Genomic DNA, 17,862 nt, shown 5'->3' on the forward strand with positions numbered 1-17,862 from the left:
AAAAGTGTCTATGTTTCGCGCCTTTTCGATTAGTGGGATTCCCCGAATTTAAAGCTAACCAAAGTTTTAAGAAATACGAAAAAGTAATTAACTATACTCGGTCCTACTAAAACACGCCCGGCGGGGCCCGGTGGGGCCCGGTGGAAAAAAATTTACTAAAACACGCCCGGTGCGGGGCCCGGTGGGGCCCGGTGGGACCCGGTGAGGACCCGGTGTTACGAGTCATACTAAAACACGCCCGGTGGGGGGCCCGGTGAGTATTTCTTAAAGAGGGAGCTTTCCCTATTCAAGATCCACCAAAATGTGATGCGTGTATTCAGATTTTTAGCCTAATGAGACCCCCGAGTTGAGTTTTTTGAAAATTAACTTTGATTATGGATGTACGAAGTTTGTTTCGTTGTACACTTACATAATGAACTGTATTTTTAGCAAAAGTTTATTCGTTAAATTTGGTTAATAGGGGGGTAGGGTAAGATGAGAGACCTTTTTATTCTATTTCTCGTCCCATTTGGTAGTAAGCAAAAAACATTCAAAGAATTATAAAACTATGTCCTCACGACTCCCATAGACTGTTGTTAATTGTTTAAAACACGATCAGGATATTTAAATATTATAGTAGGACGGGGGGAGACGGGACACCTTTAGCACATAAGATCCAAATTTTCTGTTCGTGTTTTAAACAATTAACAACGTTCTATGGGAGTCGTAAGAATATATTTTTATAATTCTTTGAATGTTCTTTGCTTACTACCAAATGGGACGAGAAACAGAATGAAAAGGTGTCCCATCTTACCCCACCCTACTATATGTGCTATAAGTGTCCTACCTTAGGCCACAGTACTATACATACACTTATACTTGATCGAAGTTTTATTATTAAAAACTTGAAAAGACGAACAATGTAACTTTTAAAACGAAAAATGTAAATATTAGACATGAACTTTTGATGTATTTTGTAAATATTAGACATGAACTTTTAATGTATTCTGTAAATATTAGACATGAACTTTTAATGTACGAACAATGTAACTTTTAATGTATTCTTTTAGTTAGCGTGTTAGGCTTTTACGTATTCGGACAAGCCCTCAGTAGCGCGATCCAACGTTTGTTTCCGTTTTAGCAGAGCGATAATTAAAAGACTTGCGAATTACGTGTCCATTTTCATCATCATGTTTTATTTCCTATGCACATTTTGTTTCAGCGATGACGTGCGAAGCAAGAATGTAACTTCTATCACCGAAAATTGCCATCTTTATGCCTTGAAGACAGACAATATCTTCCAATTTTTTCACAAGTTCTGTTTCACACACGCATTTTGGTGGCTCTTGCATAGGGAAAGCTCCCCTTTCAAGAAACACCTACCGGGCCCCCCACCGGGCGTGTTTTAGTATGACTCGTAACACCGGGTCCTCACCGGGTCCCACCGGGCCCCACCGGGCCCCGCACCGGGCGTGTTTTAGTATATTTTTTTCCACCGGGCCCCACCGGGCCCCGCCGGGCGTGTTTTAGTAGGACCCACTATACTTTGATCTAACAAGTTATGTCAGCGTAAATTTTTATCTCCTGAACTTTTTTATATTGTGGCGACGGCCAAGGTTTCACTAATCTTCAACTATTAAGTACAAAAAAACGATGACAAGCAACGCGTTTTCGTTGTTCGATAAAAAGCAGTTAAAGTCAAAAATACACCTCATGTCATGGTCTCCAAAAAGAGATCTTATTGCCATGGCAACAGATATTGGTGAATTACTTTTATACAGACTCTCTGCACTTGAACGAGCGTGGGTCCTACCCCCACATAGCAGTGGTACACTCATCAACACTATTTGCTGGAGACCAGATGGAAATGGTATGCTATGGTTTAAGATATTGTAATTTTTTGGTGAAGAATTCCAACCTTATTTGCTAACCCCTAACTACTTACCCCTATAACCACTAACCCCTAACTATTAACCCCAAATACTAACCCCTATAACCACCAACTCCTAACTATTAACCCCCAACTATTAACCCCTAACTACTAACCCCTATAACCACCAACCCCTAACTATTAACCCCTAACTATTACCCCTAACTACTAACCCCTATAACTACCAACTCCTAACTATTAACCCGCAACTATTAACCCCCAACTCCTAACCCCTATAACCACTAACCCCCTAACCATTAACCCCCTTTAACCACTAACCCCCTAACCAACAACCTCCAACGCTTTCCACTAGCCTATTCTGCTATGTACCAGAGGATTCTCCACTAGTGCCGTGATTTTATTCATAGATATAAATATATAATGTGGAAGAGCAAATACAAACAATAATTACCAAAATGTGCTGTATTGTGGTATTTAGAGTTGTCTCTTAAATGCTTGTTCAGTGAAATCTTGACTAAATATTAAATAACTAAATATCACTAATATATTTGGTATCTGCTAAACTGTACTTCACTAAATGCTCTCTTTGATTTTAATTGTAATATTTAAACTTTTAGTTGTTGCTGTTGGCCACAGCACCAAAGAAGCTGGTGTGAGGTTTGTTTACATGGAGAAAGCTGAAATAGTTTGGCATCTGAATAATGAGAAGTCACTGCTTGAACAACCTGCTTCTATTCTTAAATGGTTTGAACATTCCGAATATGTAACAGGTGAAGTGAATGCATGTAATTTACTTTATCCTCACGTGGTTGCAAACGACAGTTGTTATAAACAAGGTTCTGTTTCATACACCTCGTCACAGTTTATGAATCACCACCTACTTTGTGGTTAAATATTTGTTTGTTTATTTTTTATTTTTATTACGTATGGCTCATGGCTGATAATTTGGACAACCCATCAATGACCACTGGGTTGGAGTATTTACCGTTAAGTGTCTTGCCATGGCCCCAGGTATGTGAGTAAATTAGTTGGTAAATCTAGGGGGCAAATTTAGGGCATGACACTGTTTTCATTGTAGCAGAATTGTTGTACATTTACATATTTGGTAACTCGTAGCAGACTTGAGGTGTTGTGTATGAAACAAAAAATCTATGTTATAAGGACTTTGCCACTGGACTGACAGGTGGATAAAGAAATTAATTTAATTCATTTATTTTGTTAAAAAGAGTCCACTTTACAATTGAATAAAAAAAAGCTTTTTTATTATGAAAACTTGCTTAGGCTTATATAGTTACGCTAATTATTCCACAACCACATTTAATTAATTAGACAGAGTATTTATTTTTTCAATGAAATGTATTTATAGAATCACCAGTTTCTGAAAATATTTCATCACTTTCTGCAAAAGACTACATACCAGAACTGCCTAAATTGCCTTCCAAAGAATTACAAACCGTCAATGTTCAAAGCATTGTTGGTGCTTCAAGGTAACATACTATGTTGCAACGTTTTGCTATACTTGTCTATACATGCATTGGAAAACAATTATGAATGTTAGCATCTGGAAATAGCCAGGCCCTGTGGCAAAGTGGTTAGCAAGCCTGCCTTTAACTCAGGGGTAATGGGTTCAAGGCTTGTTGCTGCTACCATTGTGGATGTATGTGTCCTTAAGCAAGACACCCAACGGCAATTGCCCCAACCCAGTAGTCACTAATTGATTGTCCAAATTATCAAGCATGCATAAAAAATGAAATAATCACTCATAAAGTTCCATACATGGCAACACGTAAGCTGGCACGAGGTGTATGAACACCAGTGTTATAACGACTGTCATTTTTCTAACTCGAGAATAAAGCAAGTTACATTAATTTATTCAAGTATCAATCAATATGTTATCTCCGGTGGTGCAAACATTGACAATGTGGCGTTAGAAACACATTGTACAATAATCCATTGCACGATTTATAGCAAGTTTTATTTAATATAAAGTTATGATCTTTATAATATTTTTAACAATATGTTATTTATTTCAGATTTCATATTTTAATATTGTGTGATGTTCACAACAACGTTACCTTGTTGGCATATGGAGTATTTCCAATTCTAACCATTTCTGCCTCAACATTTTCTTTGGTATGCTGTTTTTATACAAAAATTAACTAATAATGCTAAAAGTATTAGATCCATATCCTGCACAACTAATGGTTTTCCTAACGAAAATCTTGACAAAAAAATAATATTCTATTGCCTTTTTTGCAAAGAACAGTTTAAACATGTGTATCAAAGCCAGTTTCACGGAACATATCACATGTATTACATTAATTATTTATCTGTACAGTAATAATATAACGTTTTAAAGAAAAATCAGAGAGAAAGAAATCATGACCAATGGACATCGACCATTCCAGGCTGGCATTAAAGCATAATTTAGCTCAGTGCAAACAGCAACCACTGAAAAAACTCGCTCACTAGGAAAACCTTCCCCACCAACAACTGGTATATGTGAAACACCATCTTCAAGCCGCCAGTTCATAAGTTAAAGTGAAGGTAAACGAGGCCGGACATTTCAATCGTGATTGCGAAAACAGTTCACTTGGTTAGAATACAACAATGAATCCGATTTGGCGAACTGTTCTCTGTGTAGGTGGGCAGTGGAACATAATAGAGGAACACCTGCAACCATTCAGGAATCATGGATCTCCGGTTTTAACAATTGGAACAAAGGCCCAACGCCGGTACATAAACATGACAACAGCGCACACCACTCCGAATGTTTTGCAGTAAAAGCTTTGTCGGCCAACACAAGAAGAGCCCACGTCGTCGTAGGTGCTTTAACAAAAGAAAGCATGAATTCAGTTCCATCATGTTGCTAGGGAGACAAGGTCTGGCTCTAAGTGGCCACACAGATAACAGTTCGAATGTTTATCAAAAATACAACTTTGGACGTGTGCTATTGGTTTAAACCCACCATCGAAATTAAAGTGGATTAGCCATGATATTTAAAATGAAATGCATTGATAATGCAGTATAATGCATGCTCCGTGACATAATCTCCAACATAAAAAAGCACCAGTTTTTAAGTTTAATTGCTGATGAAACAACTGATGTTGCCTGGAACGAACAAGTCAGTATTTGTGTTCGGTATGTGGATGATCAATTTGTGGCAAGTTTCTTGGTTTTGCAAAGACGGAGAAACCAGATGCTACAACTTGAATGTAGGCCATGAATGTTCTCTCGTCCGTCATCATTTTTATTCGCTTGTCTACAAAAAGGTTCCAATCTGCCCCCACTAAATCAATTCGTCCACTTTGTCAAACAAGATTGGTTCTAAGATTTCCAGCTATTGATGCATTCCTTAATCAGTATGAAAATATTTTAAACTGTTTAGCTGCTTTTTGTATCAATGATGAAGACAGATCGAGACGCAGTTACGCACAGTCATACCTTAATTCAATGGAAAAATTTTCCACCTACTTCATGCTTTGATGCTTACATTTTTTACTGCAACATTTGCATACTGCGAACACTGCAGTACAGACAAGAGAGTTCACTGTTGGGCGCTACCGAAAACCTCTGCAGGCTATTTAATTATATTCTCGGAAAAAAAAAGCAGATCAGAAGTTTGCCAACAATTCTTTTTAGAATGCACGTCCTATTCTTCGGCAATTGGTATCAACCTTTCCTCTGTGCCTCGTGGGGTATGGAGTTTAAGGATAACTAGGGTAGGTAATACGGAAGAAAGCGTTCAAATGTATTATCAAAGCTTGTTCACGCAGCTTCTGACAGACACTCAGTCATCTTTGCTTAAAAGGTATCTGGTTAAAGATCTGAAAGGTGTTGCAAGCATTGAGCAAATTTTTTTTGCATAAATCGTACATGGTCGTTTTATAACAGCTGCAGAAAAGCTATATACCCTGTACCCCGCCGAAAAACTTACCAATAAAGAACTGACGTTCGAAGTACGTCATTGGCTATAATATCGGCATGCCAAACGTCTTTATATCGATAACATTGATGATATGGCTGCCGCTTTAGAAACAATTCAACTTTAACGGGTTTGCTGCTATCCTTGAACGCGTTTCTTCGCCTGTATCTTACCCTTCCCTGCACTACATGTGAAGCTGAACGCTCATTCAGGTGTCTGCAAAGGTTAAAAACTTACTTAAGAGAAATGTATCAGTTAATATTTTAAATTTTATACAATTGTAGGTATGCCCACTTTAGATTTGTTTTTTAGTGCATTTTTCGCTTTAATTTTGAGTTTGTATTGTTTTCGTATTTTCCTATTGTTTTTTTTATTATTTCCAGCACATTCTCATGTGCCTAACACTTCTTTCTTGATGTTTTATTTTTCTAAATTTACAGGAAAAATCTCTACCTGTCAAAATAACAGACTTGTGTTTAACTCCTAATTTCAAAGAGGTTATTTTCACTATTTCACTTGAAAACAAACCAACATCAGCCTCTTGCATTGCTCAAGTGGTGAGTAAATAAATGAAGGAATGTAACTTAATTTATCCTCACATGGTCGAGAAACAACAGTCATTGTGTCACGGTTGTGTTCTGTTCCATACACCTTGTCCCAGATTACAAGTTAACAAGTATGTTACTTTGTGGGCAATTCTTTTATGGGCAACTGCAACTGGCATAAGTGTCTTGTCCAAGAACACATGCACCCACAATGGTAGCAGCGAAAAGCTATTTACTTTCAAAGTAACATACTTGGTCACTGGTAAGCTGCCATAAGGTGTATGAAATAAAACACCTGTGTTATAACTGTTGTTTTGGGGCTGTGTGAGAATACAGTAAGTTACATTCAAATCCATTCTTAATAAATCTTAATGCTGTTCGTTCAGGTTAAAATCCCATCCAAGTATCATGACATCACAATGTGGGATCACGCAGCACAAACAGCTTGTCATCTCACGACAACATTATCATATATGAGCAATGTGTTGGAATGCATGAACGAATCATGTGATACCGTTATCCAGGTAGATAACAACTTCATCCTATTTAAAGATATGCTAAAGTTAATTTTATATTTATCAATAATATATTGGTGGGTATAAAAACGTAGTGTATTTCCAACGCTTTGTCTGCCATACGGCGAAATATTATCAGGGATTTTTTATATACATACCAGATAGGGCACCAATATATTATTTATACTATGCCTGGTAGCAGAAGTAACAGAATATTTATATTTATCGTTACAAATCTTCGGTTTTGTGATTTGATTTATGTTACTATCTGTAATCCTACTTTAATAAGATGGATGAGATTGGTATATTGTTATCAGCTTCTTGCAGTGGTTGACAAACGTGATTTTAATATGGGTCTAATGCATTTCCCCTGTTTGATAGTCTTAAATAGGGCATATATGCGCCGCATCCGCAGCACCGTCTCGGCGCACGCGCAATAGCACCGGTTCAAATATATCAATCGAAACAAATATATTACTAACCCCGCAGGGCACAAAAAAATTAGTTGGATATTCATATTACTACTTTTCACCGAAAACACCCCGATTTTTACCTTGATTGCCATTTCTTGTTACAACTGCCTTAATTTATACTTAACGCTCCCAAACTGCCCAGTTTATAGCCAACGCCCCCTTCATGGTCGCAAATGCCCCTAGATGACCCCCACTTTGGGGACCACTGGCTTAGGTTAATAAATACTTTATTTATTTGTTTTTCATAGGAAATGGAAACAAAACTAACATGTTATCTTATAAACAAACCTATATCTGGTACAATTGGTGACGAACTTCTTCATTTTTTACTTTGGGGAAAATCAAGGTGAGTCAGATAACAGTATGTAATAATTTATAGTTGGGTGGGGGAGACTAGACACCTTTAGCACATAATATTAAAAAACCCTGATAAGTTTTAAACAATTAACAACAGTTCATGGGAGTTGTGAGGATACAGCTTTATAATTGTTAGAATGTTCTTTATTTGCTTTAAAGTGAGATGAGAAAATAGAATAAAAAGGTGTTCCATCTTCCTCACCCTACTGAATAATTTGCACACTAACTTTAAGTGCAGAAACAAACAAAAATCAATCCAATTTATGATTGTTTTAATATCACATATTTTACCTTAAAACTAGCATTATGAGTTTATGTAAAAGAAAAAAACAAAATATTGCAATATAAAGTCGTTTCTGTTTTTGGTAAAAATGTTTATCTCTTTGGAATTATTATTAGCTGTACTTAATTTTGTTTGATGTGGATACAGTCAGTAACACTATAATTTTATTAGTTTAGGTTTAGATTTTTTGTTATTAATATTTTCTCTTTTACCCAAGTGATGTGATACGTGACTTTCTCATGAAATGTATCACGGAAAAAGGAGTCGTGAAACTGAAGAAGTTTGTTGAGTCATCATACACCTACATGCTCCAATTATTACTCATCAATTTTCAGATGGCAGCAGATGCAATTTACTATCATGTTGTTGAAATAAAAGTAATATGTTTTGTTTACCTACCAAATTTAAATTTATATAATATGCATTTAGTAGGGTGGGGAAAGATGGGACACATTTTCATTCTATTTTCTCGTCCTATTTATTAGTAAACAAAAAAATTCAAAAAAGGATAAAACCATATTCTTATAACTCTCATAGATCGTTGTTAATTGTTTAAAACACTTTCAGGATATTTAGATATTTTGCGCTACAGGTGTCCCATCTTCCCCTACCCCTATTATATACTTTGGCTATTTTTGTTGTACAGCATATTTCATCATTTTTAAAATAAAGGTAAATCAAAAAAAGTTTCAGTTAAAATCAAAAGTGTTATTTAAGGCTTTTAACTGTCAAATAAATGTTGTGCTTTTTTTTATCATAGGGTATGGAGAAGCCTGCTGTTGTTGGAGGAATAAATTTGTTTGACTTTAACTTGGTTCAAGAAGCATTAGAGTCTGCGGGTTCATTTATTTTAAAAGCGAGAGAGTTACAACAGTAAGTACAAACACTGACAATAAGTTACTTGTTACTTTATAGTAGGGTGTGGGAAGATGGGACACCTTTTGTTTAATTTTCTCGTCCCATTTGGTAGTAAACAAAGAACTTTCAAAGAAATATAAAATCGTGTCCTCACAACTCCTATATACCTTTGTTAGTTGTTTGAAACATGATCAGGACATTTGGATATTATGTGCTAAGCTAAAGGTGTCCCGTCCTGCCCCCACCCTACTATATAAATTTTTTAATAGATAAGCTTATTCTAACTGTTTTAAATGCATATAAAACTTTTAAACCAAAAATTCTTAACCATTTAACCAATTATTAAGCTTGTTATATTTAAATTTCATTCATTTAATTTTCTTTCTTTTTTTTAATTTGGTCAACCCATTAGTGGCCACTGGGTTGGAGCAATTTCAACAGATAAACTGGTTCTGGCTGTTTTAAAAGCACATAAAACATTCAAACCAGCACTTCTTAACCTTTTTTCAGCAACCATATTTTAAGCTTGTTTTGTTTAAACTTCATTCATTCAATCTTTTTTTTATTAACACAATAACTATTTCCACCCTCAGTGTTGTGGAACGCAGTCAGAAAAATTTCTTGGCATTTTTTCGTTTCCTTCATTATTCGTGGCTGAAAGTTCAAGATGAACCAGTTGATGAAAGTAGTCAGGTACATCACTGTTTGTTCGTCTGGTCAAGGTTTTCTGATTATAAACTTTTTTTTGGTGTCCCGAGATAATATTAAAATTACATTAAATTATTATTTATTTAAAAAATTTAAAAAGATAATATAGTATGGTGGGGGAAGATGGGACACCTTTAATACATAATATCCAAATAGCCTAATCGTGTTTAAAACTATTATTTTTCGTGAGGATACGGTTTTATAATTCATTGAATGTTCTTTGTTTACAACCAAATGGAAAGAGAAAACTAAATGAAAAGGTGTCCTATCTTCCCCCACCCTACTATATTAAAATTAGAAATATACATTATATTTGGGATATGTCTAGATTTTTTTGTTCAGGTTTTTTTTAAGTTTTAAAAGTATGTTATGGCTAATGGTGCTTAGGTGTAGAAAGAATATTAAGATTTGTTCCTAAGTAAAGTTGATTTCTCCCTAATTAAGATTTGGCCGTGATTGCGAGTTTATGGGGTGCGAACTCATTCCTTATTTCCCATTAATTTCAAATAATCTAATATTTTAAAAAAATTTCATGAAAAATTTTGTTATCTTTTTAAAGTTTTATTTTTATTTTTTTTTCTATTTTTTTTTTTAAATGTTGCTGTTTTTTAAAAACTTTAATTTAAACCTTAGATGTCTTCACAAGAACTTGAGTTCGTTGCAGATTTTATCACAGATTCGCTCATCCATGAACATGAACAATTAAAAGCATCAGGGAAGGAAAAACATTTCAACTTTGATAAAGTTTGTAAGTTTATAGTGCTTCAATATCTTCGCATCTATTACCAGTAGGGCTGTGGAAAAAGTAACGGTTAACCGAACCTATTCGGTTAACCGCTAACGAAAAGTTCAAGTCGTTAACCGAACTATGACGTCATAGGGCATAAACGTATATCAATATCTGTCTTATTTACACGAAAGGCACGTGTTCGTTGATTGTTGTTTTGCAATAAGACAGAGTGCGCAGGGACGCTGTTGCTTTGATCGTGCCCTACAACGGCGATTACGCCATCAATCTTGATTGTTAATACCGCAGGCTAACTAGTTTTGCAACATTATATTGGTGTAATACACAACTTAAATGTTTTCCTCAGCCAAGCAGCATGTTTATTACGAAAAAGCAGGCATTCACACGTAGATTCATTGCATCATAATAGCGATTGTTTGACCTGGCAATTGATTACGACATAATAGCAATTCACACGTTAATAACTGCGTCATAATTGCAATTCACACGTTGATTATTTAGATAGCAGGTGTTTTAAAACAGGTTTGAATATGAATAAGTAAGCATTACTTTAACGTTAAGAACGTTTGCCCGTGTATTGCAAGCATAGTCCATACGTTCGTCGTAAAGTTGCCTTTAAATTCGCGAAAGAAAAGCGATAAACAAGACGCTTTTATTAGGATTACACTTGTATCGGTTAACCGGTTAACCGGTTAAAACTGAACGGTTAACGATTAAACAAAAATAGGGAAAATCCACAGCCCTAATTACCAGGCATAATGTAAATAATCTTTTAATGGTTCATCTGGTATGAGAAAAGGGCTGGGTTCAAGGCTCGTCACTGCTATCATTGTTGGTGTATGTGTCCTTGGGCAAGACACTTAACATCAATTGCTCCAACCCAGTGGTCACTGATTTGTTGTTCAAATTATCAGCCAAACATAAAAAATCTCCCAAAAAAGTTACATATCAAGTTCACTACTATAACTTAAGTAAACACTTAATCGACAGCTGTCATAGACTTACAACTTTCTGTCGCATTTAGATATCACAGTGCTCTAGAAAAATGGTTAGCACGCCTGCCTCTAACACAGAGGTTATGGGTTTAAGGCTTGCTCCTTCTACCATTGTGTGTGTATGTGACCTTGGCCAAAATACTTAATGACAATAGCTTCCAGTGGTCACTAATGGGTTGTCTAAATTATCAGCCACACATTAAAATAAATGAAAAAGTTCCCCCAAAAATCTACCACAAAGTAACTTGTAATCTGGCATAAGGTGTATGAAACAGAACACTAATGATTAATAACTAACCTTTTCCAGCTATTCGAGGGTAAAGCAAGTTACATTTACAGTCCCATCACAGTTTCTGCAAAATTTCAAATATTTTTAACTTTAATGTTTCCAGATCAATATTTTCAAGATGCTCCACTCACTTCATGTCTTGAAACTGAGAAAAACAGCTGGCATCACTTGGTTGAATCAACCAGCACTTTATCAGACAACCCACTCATTATTAAACAACGACCAAACGCTTCGTTTCGTCAACTTTTCCTTGAATTAAGAAAAAAATTACAAACATTGTTAAATTTTCCAAGTGTGAGTACAAGGTTGATTATTTAATGTTAATTTATATTTAAAGATCCTGTAATTGGTTGATGTTTTTCTGTTTTTTTTCTGTTAAAAATAGAGTTACAATTTAAAAACTATAATGTTCCATCGTTTTTTTATTATAGTAGGGTGGGGGAAGTTTGGACACTTTTTTACTTTCTCTTTCCATTTCATAGTAAAGAAAGAACATTTAAAGAATTATAAACAATATCCACACGACTTCCATAGACCGCTGTTAATTGTTTAAAACATGATCAGGATGTTTGGATATTATATGCTAAAGGTTTCCCATCTTTCCAACCCACTATATGATTTAATCAGTATTGGGTATGCGTTGCTAAAATTTAAATTATAAAGAATTTTTTTTTACATTTGTATAAAAATTGAACATGGTTTTGGTAAAAACAACAATGGCATAGCAGGGTGGGAGAAGACTAGCACATAATATATAAATATCCTGATTGTGTTTTAAACAATTAACAACGGTCTACGAGAGTTGTAAGGATCTGATTTATAATTATTTAAATGTTCCTGTTTACTACCAAATAGGGTGAGCAAACAGAATGAAAAAGCGCCCCACCTTACTATATTATATTTCCTCATTTGTTTCAGCTTACTCTCAATGAAAAGAACATCCAACAAAAAGTTGAAATTTCTAGCTCTTTAAAACCTTTTCCACAGCAATCATGCATATGGCATAAACAAGGTATTTCAATTTTATTTTTATCTGTGTATATTTGTCCAGTTCGATGGTATAATAGCTAGGGTAAGTAAGAGCTTTGTCATTAGCCCAGAGGATACGGGTTCGAGGCTTACCTCTGCTGCCATAGTTAGAATTCTAAGGCAATTTTCCAGCCCAGTTTAAATGGATATATAAATATAATACTGTGGGGTCGGATGGGACACCTTTAGCACATGAGTTTTCAATATTCTGATCGTATTTTAACAACTAACAAGGGCCTATAGGAGTCGTGGGGATAAGGTTTTAAAATTCTTTCAATGTTCTTTGTGTACCGAATGGGACAAAAATATAGAATAAATAGGTGTCCCATCTTCCCCCACTCTACTATACTGTATAAATACATAAAAAAAACATAAAAAATCATAACTTTTAAAATTACACCTTTGGTAGTAACATACCACTAGTGTTTTAGAAAGCTAACCTACGTAATTGTTTTTTCTTAAATTTAAAAAGTGTAACTTATGTTTTTCAAAACCTTATCTTTACAGCGAAAACTGATGTCTCAACTTATATTCTCTCCACGTTAAGCAAACCTCCACACCAGAAAATAAGTTTTGTGAAAATAAATCCTGGGTAGGTGGCCATATTGTTGTTTGGTCTATTATTAATCTTTTTAGTTTTTAATTACTGCCGCGATGGTGAATGAATGAATGTAACTTGCTTTATTCTCGTATGGCAGAAAACGACAGTGTTATAACATTGGTGTTCTGTTACATACGCCTCGTGCCTGCTTATAAGTTACCACCAATGTAACTTTATGGGTGATTGCTGTTTTTTGGGGAGTGTTTTTTTAGATTCACTTACGTATGGTGATATTTTAAACAACCCATAAGTGACCACTTGGTTGCAGAAATTGCCGTTACATGTCTTGCTTAAGGACACATACGCCCACAATAGTAGCAGCGACAAGCCTTGAACGGATTACCTCTCTGCCACTGCATCGGTGTTAAAACACCTTGGAAATAAAAATAACCCGAACACTGTCGCTTACTGGTTAAGCACTTGCATCAAAATAAAATGTGCTTGATACTGATACGATTGCTGGCGTATGTGTCCATGGGCAAGACACTTAACAGCAGGTTCAACGCAGTGGTCACTATTGGGTTGTCCAGATTATCAGCCACGCAAAAAAAAATAAAAAAAGTCACTCACAAAGTAACATACATGGTAACAAGTAAGCTGGCACGAGGTGTATGAAACAGAACACCAGTGGTATACTGACTGTCGTTTTCCGGCCTTGCGAGGATACAGCAATGTACATTCATTAATTCATATATAAAAATTCGGATTCAATAGTTATTTTTTAATCTAACAATTTCTCCAAAGTCAACAAACTAAAATATCTTACTAATCTTTCCAGTCGATGTCGCCAAATCCATCTTCAGTTTTCCGAATCACTTCCGCAACTTGCTACAACAGACAGCCACTACACGATATCAGATTTTGCTTTTTATGATGACAAATTTGTCACATTTCTTCTTGCTACCGATTCTCGTTGCTCAATTCTAGCACAGGTATCGTAATTATTAAACTTTGCAAGATGGAGTTTGAAACAAGCACATAAAACAAACAAAAAAGCATATAAACTCAAAAAAAAGTAAATATTCCTTTGTATCCACACTTGACTAGGCAACTTCAAAAGTTGTGTAACGATAAAACACATTTTCATACACGTGGTCCATACCGACCAAAAATGAAAATTCGTATATGAATAGAGATGCTCAAATGTGATCTAAAGGTACCACTAAGTTTTAAAAATCCAGCTTTTGAGAAAGTCGCATGAAAAAAAATTGCTGGAGTAAAAAAGAAAACAAGTTTTATTCATTCACCCCAAAGTACCACACATAAACCAGAGCAGACATAAGGTGTATCAAGCCATCACACACTGCAACAAGATATCTTTATGTTAACTATGAGTTACCCCCTACACACATGTTTTAAATAAATCCCTGACAATATTGCTACAAGCATCTTTTTAAACAAATCCCTGATAGTATTGCTACAAGCATCTTTTTAAACAAATCCCTGATAGTATTGCTACAAGCATCTTTTTAAACAAATCCCTGATGGTATTGCTACAAGCATCTTTTTAAACAAATCCCTGATAGTATTGCTACAAGCATCTTTTTAAACAAATCCCTGATGGTATTGCTACAAGCATCTTTTTAAACAAATCCCTGATAGTATTGCTACAAGCATCTTTTTAAACAAATCCCTGATAGTATTGCTACAAGCATCTTTTTAAACAAATCCCTGATAGTATTGCTACAAGCATCTTTTTAAACAAATCCCTGATAGTATTGCTACAAGCATGTTTTTAAACAAATCCCTGATAGTATTGCTACAAGCATCTTTTTAAACAAATCCCTGATAGTATTGCTACAAGCATGTTTTTAAACAAATCCCTGATAGTATTGCTACAAGCATCTTTTTAAACAAATCCCTGATAGTATTGCTACAAGCATCTTTTTAAACAAATCCCTGATAGTATTGCTACAAGCATCTTTTTAAACAAATCCCTGATAGTATTGCTACAAGCATCTTTTTAAACAAATCCCTGATAGTATTGCTACAAGCATCTTTTTAAACAAATCCCTGATGGTATTGCTACAAGCATCTTTTTAAACAAATCCCTGATAGTATTGCTACAAGCATCTTTTTAAACAAATCCCTGATGGTATTGCTACAAGCATCTTTTTAAACAAATCCCTGATAGTATTGCTACAAGCATCTTTTTAAACAAATCCCTGATAGTATTGCTACAAGCATCTTTTTAAACAAATCCCTGATAGTATTGCTACAAGCATCTTTTTAAACAAATCCCTGATAGTATTGCTACAAGCATGTTTTTAAACAAATCCCTGATAGTATTGCTACAAGCATCTTTTTAAACAAATCCCTGATAGTATTGCTACAAGCATCTTTTTAAACAAATCCCTGATAGTATTGCTACAAGCATGTTTTTAAACAAATCCCTGATAGTATTGCTACAAGCATCTTTTTAAACAAATCCCTGATAGTATTGCTACAAGCATGTTTTTAAACAAATCCCTGATAGTATTGCTACAAGCATCTTTTTAAACAAATCCCTGATAGTATTGCTACAAGCATCTTTTTAAACAAATCCCTGATAGTATTGCTACAAGCATCTTTTTAAACAAATCCCTGATAGTATTGCTACAAGCATCTTTTTAAACAAATCCCTGATAGTATTGCTACAAGCATCTTTTTATAACTTATTTCTTTAAATATGAATCAATGAATGAAATTTATTTTGTCTCTTCGGTACGAACCCTTTTTTTCTGAAACATATAAAAATGAATGAAAAAATCAATGTAACTTACTTTATCCTCGCGTGGACGGAAAATGACAGTCGTTATCACACAGGTTTACCACTTCGTGCCAGCTTACAAGTTACGATGTATGTTACTTTTTTGGGGGATTTTTTCATTTTTTTTATATATGGCTGATAATTTGGACAACCCATTAGTGACCATTGGGTTGGAGCAATCGCCCTTAGGAGCTTGTCCAATGACATATAAACCCACAATGGTAGCAGTGGCGAGCCTTGAACCCATTACCTCTTGGTTAGAAGTTAAATAAAATAATTCCTTCAAATGCAAATCTAGTCTGTTTAATTTTTTGCATTTTTTTTCAAAAATCCCAACCACCATCTAGATTTCTTTTCTTGACCTCATATCAGAGGTAGATGAGAGAGGATGTGATCCGAATGGTGGATCAACCGCATCCATGGAGTACGTGGATGTTTCAAAGTACGTCGCACATTATTCCACCATTGAAGGAATGCATGCTATCAAAGTTGCTTCATCAGGGACAAGAAAAGTAGCGTGCTTGGTAAATATACAACTGAATAATAATAACTTTATTTGTCTCTCCGATTACGGTAGTGAAGATTTAGAAATATTTTAAACGAAAAGACAGGATGAAGCGACAAACCAACAGTTGTTAAAACACGCTTACAGTTAAAAACATATTTACATTTAGTTAAAAGAAAATAAGTGTGGTCGCTACACCTAGCGGACAAACAAGCCATTTATTTTTAATTATTATCAAGTTAAACTTCTAATAGAAACAAACAACCTGATATCCTTTTTGCAACATACAGTTGAAAAAAAAAGTTTGTTTATATGTAGTATTTAGAAAGTTGTCAAATTACATGGCCATGAAGTGTGCTTAATTTGATAACCTTTATAGTTATTAAAAAAATTGTTGTTTTCTGCACTATTCAATATATAGTACTGTGGGGGAAGATGGGACACTTTCTCATTCTATTTTCTCTTCCCATTTGGTAGTAAACAAAATTATAAAACCAAATCCTCACAACTCCAATAGACTGTTGTTAACGTTTAAAACAGGATCAGGAAACTTATACTAAGGTGTCCCGTCTGTGCTAAAGGTGTCCCGTCTGTGCTAAAGGTGTCCCGTCTTCCCCTACCCTTTATATGTCTAAACAAAATGTTAAAATTGTTATATATCAAGGATTTGTTGGGTAATTTAGCTTTATCATGACAATAGACAAAAATACCTCGATCAAGTTGATTGTATAAAATAATATGAAATATTTTCACCTTTTTTAATAAAAAAAGTTAGAAAACTTTTTTTTTCCTAAACCTTTTTATTTTAAGCTTGGGTCAGACTTGCGGGTGATTCGAACTTATGAGATGGAGCCTTCAAACGAGGATTATCCCGACACTGATGTGTCAATGAACACAGGCTGATTTTCCTGGAAAATATTGTGTTATAACTTTACATGAGAACTCCAGTGTGGCAGGAATAGACAGAACCTTGATAAAAAAGGAAAAAATGTCTGTTGAATGGTATTGTAAAAGTTGGAGGGTTAAAAACGTTTATGAAAATATAATAAACATATAAAGTAGTGAAAAACTTGTATGACAGTACTGTGGCACCTTTTGAGCATTAAAGTTATCAGCAATATAGTTGTATGGATATATATATTTTACTAAAACAAAGACAACTCGTGTTTGAACATCCACTGAGAAATCTACCTGTGAGCAGTTTTTAACAATAGTTTTTATTACCAGTTTTCCAAACCCAAGTTAAAGTGTAAAATATTTAATTTTCAATGTCGAATTTTTTTAAAGCGGTAGCATTATAATCAATAATTTAATAATTATCATAACATTGAGGCAATCAAGAGAACGGAAATAACATTAGGAGACTATAAATTTGTAGCTTGACATTTCTTTAATAAGAACACGCGAGGATA

General features: G+C 34.8%; 1 protein-coding gene across 2 annotated transcripts; it reads left to right on the forward strand.

Annotated features, from left to right (window-relative positions):
• Positions 1-17: 17 nt before the first annotated feature.
• On the forward strand, positions 18-17,572 carry LOC149741664 (anaphase-promoting complex subunit 4-like). Of its 2 annotated transcripts, XM_089893978.1 has the most exons (18): positions 18-83; positions 1,761-1,849; positions 2,488-2,640; positions 3,237-3,357; positions 3,904-4,003; positions 6,236-6,352; positions 6,727-6,864; positions 7,577-7,674; positions 8,186-8,345; positions 8,729-8,841; positions 9,420-9,519; positions 10,168-10,282; positions 11,670-11,860; positions 12,485-12,578; positions 13,103-13,187; positions 13,975-14,128; positions 16,293-16,469; positions 17,261-17,572. In XM_089893978.1, exons 3-18 carry the CDS (start codon positions 2,538-2,540, stop codon positions 17,351-17,353), a joined length of 1,959 nt encoding a protein of 652 aa, XP_089750104.1. In that variant the 5' UTR covers positions 18-83; positions 1,761-1,849; positions 2,488-2,537; the 3' UTR covers positions 17,354-17,572. The 2 variants fall into 2 exon arrangements, with proteins under 2 accessions (XP_089750104.1, XP_089750103.1); XM_089893977.1 differs by lacking the exon at positions 18-83 and having other exon boundaries at positions 1,509-1,849.
• The last annotated feature ends 290 nt before the right edge of the window (positions 17,573-17,862 follow it).

The sequence above is a fragment of the Ciona robusta genome, chromosome 1, assembly GCF_009617815.1.
Source record: "Ciona robusta chromosome 1, ASM961781v2".
Taxonomy (NCBI): domain Eukaryota; kingdom Metazoa; phylum Chordata; class Ascidiacea; order Phlebobranchia; family Cionidae; genus Ciona; species Ciona robusta.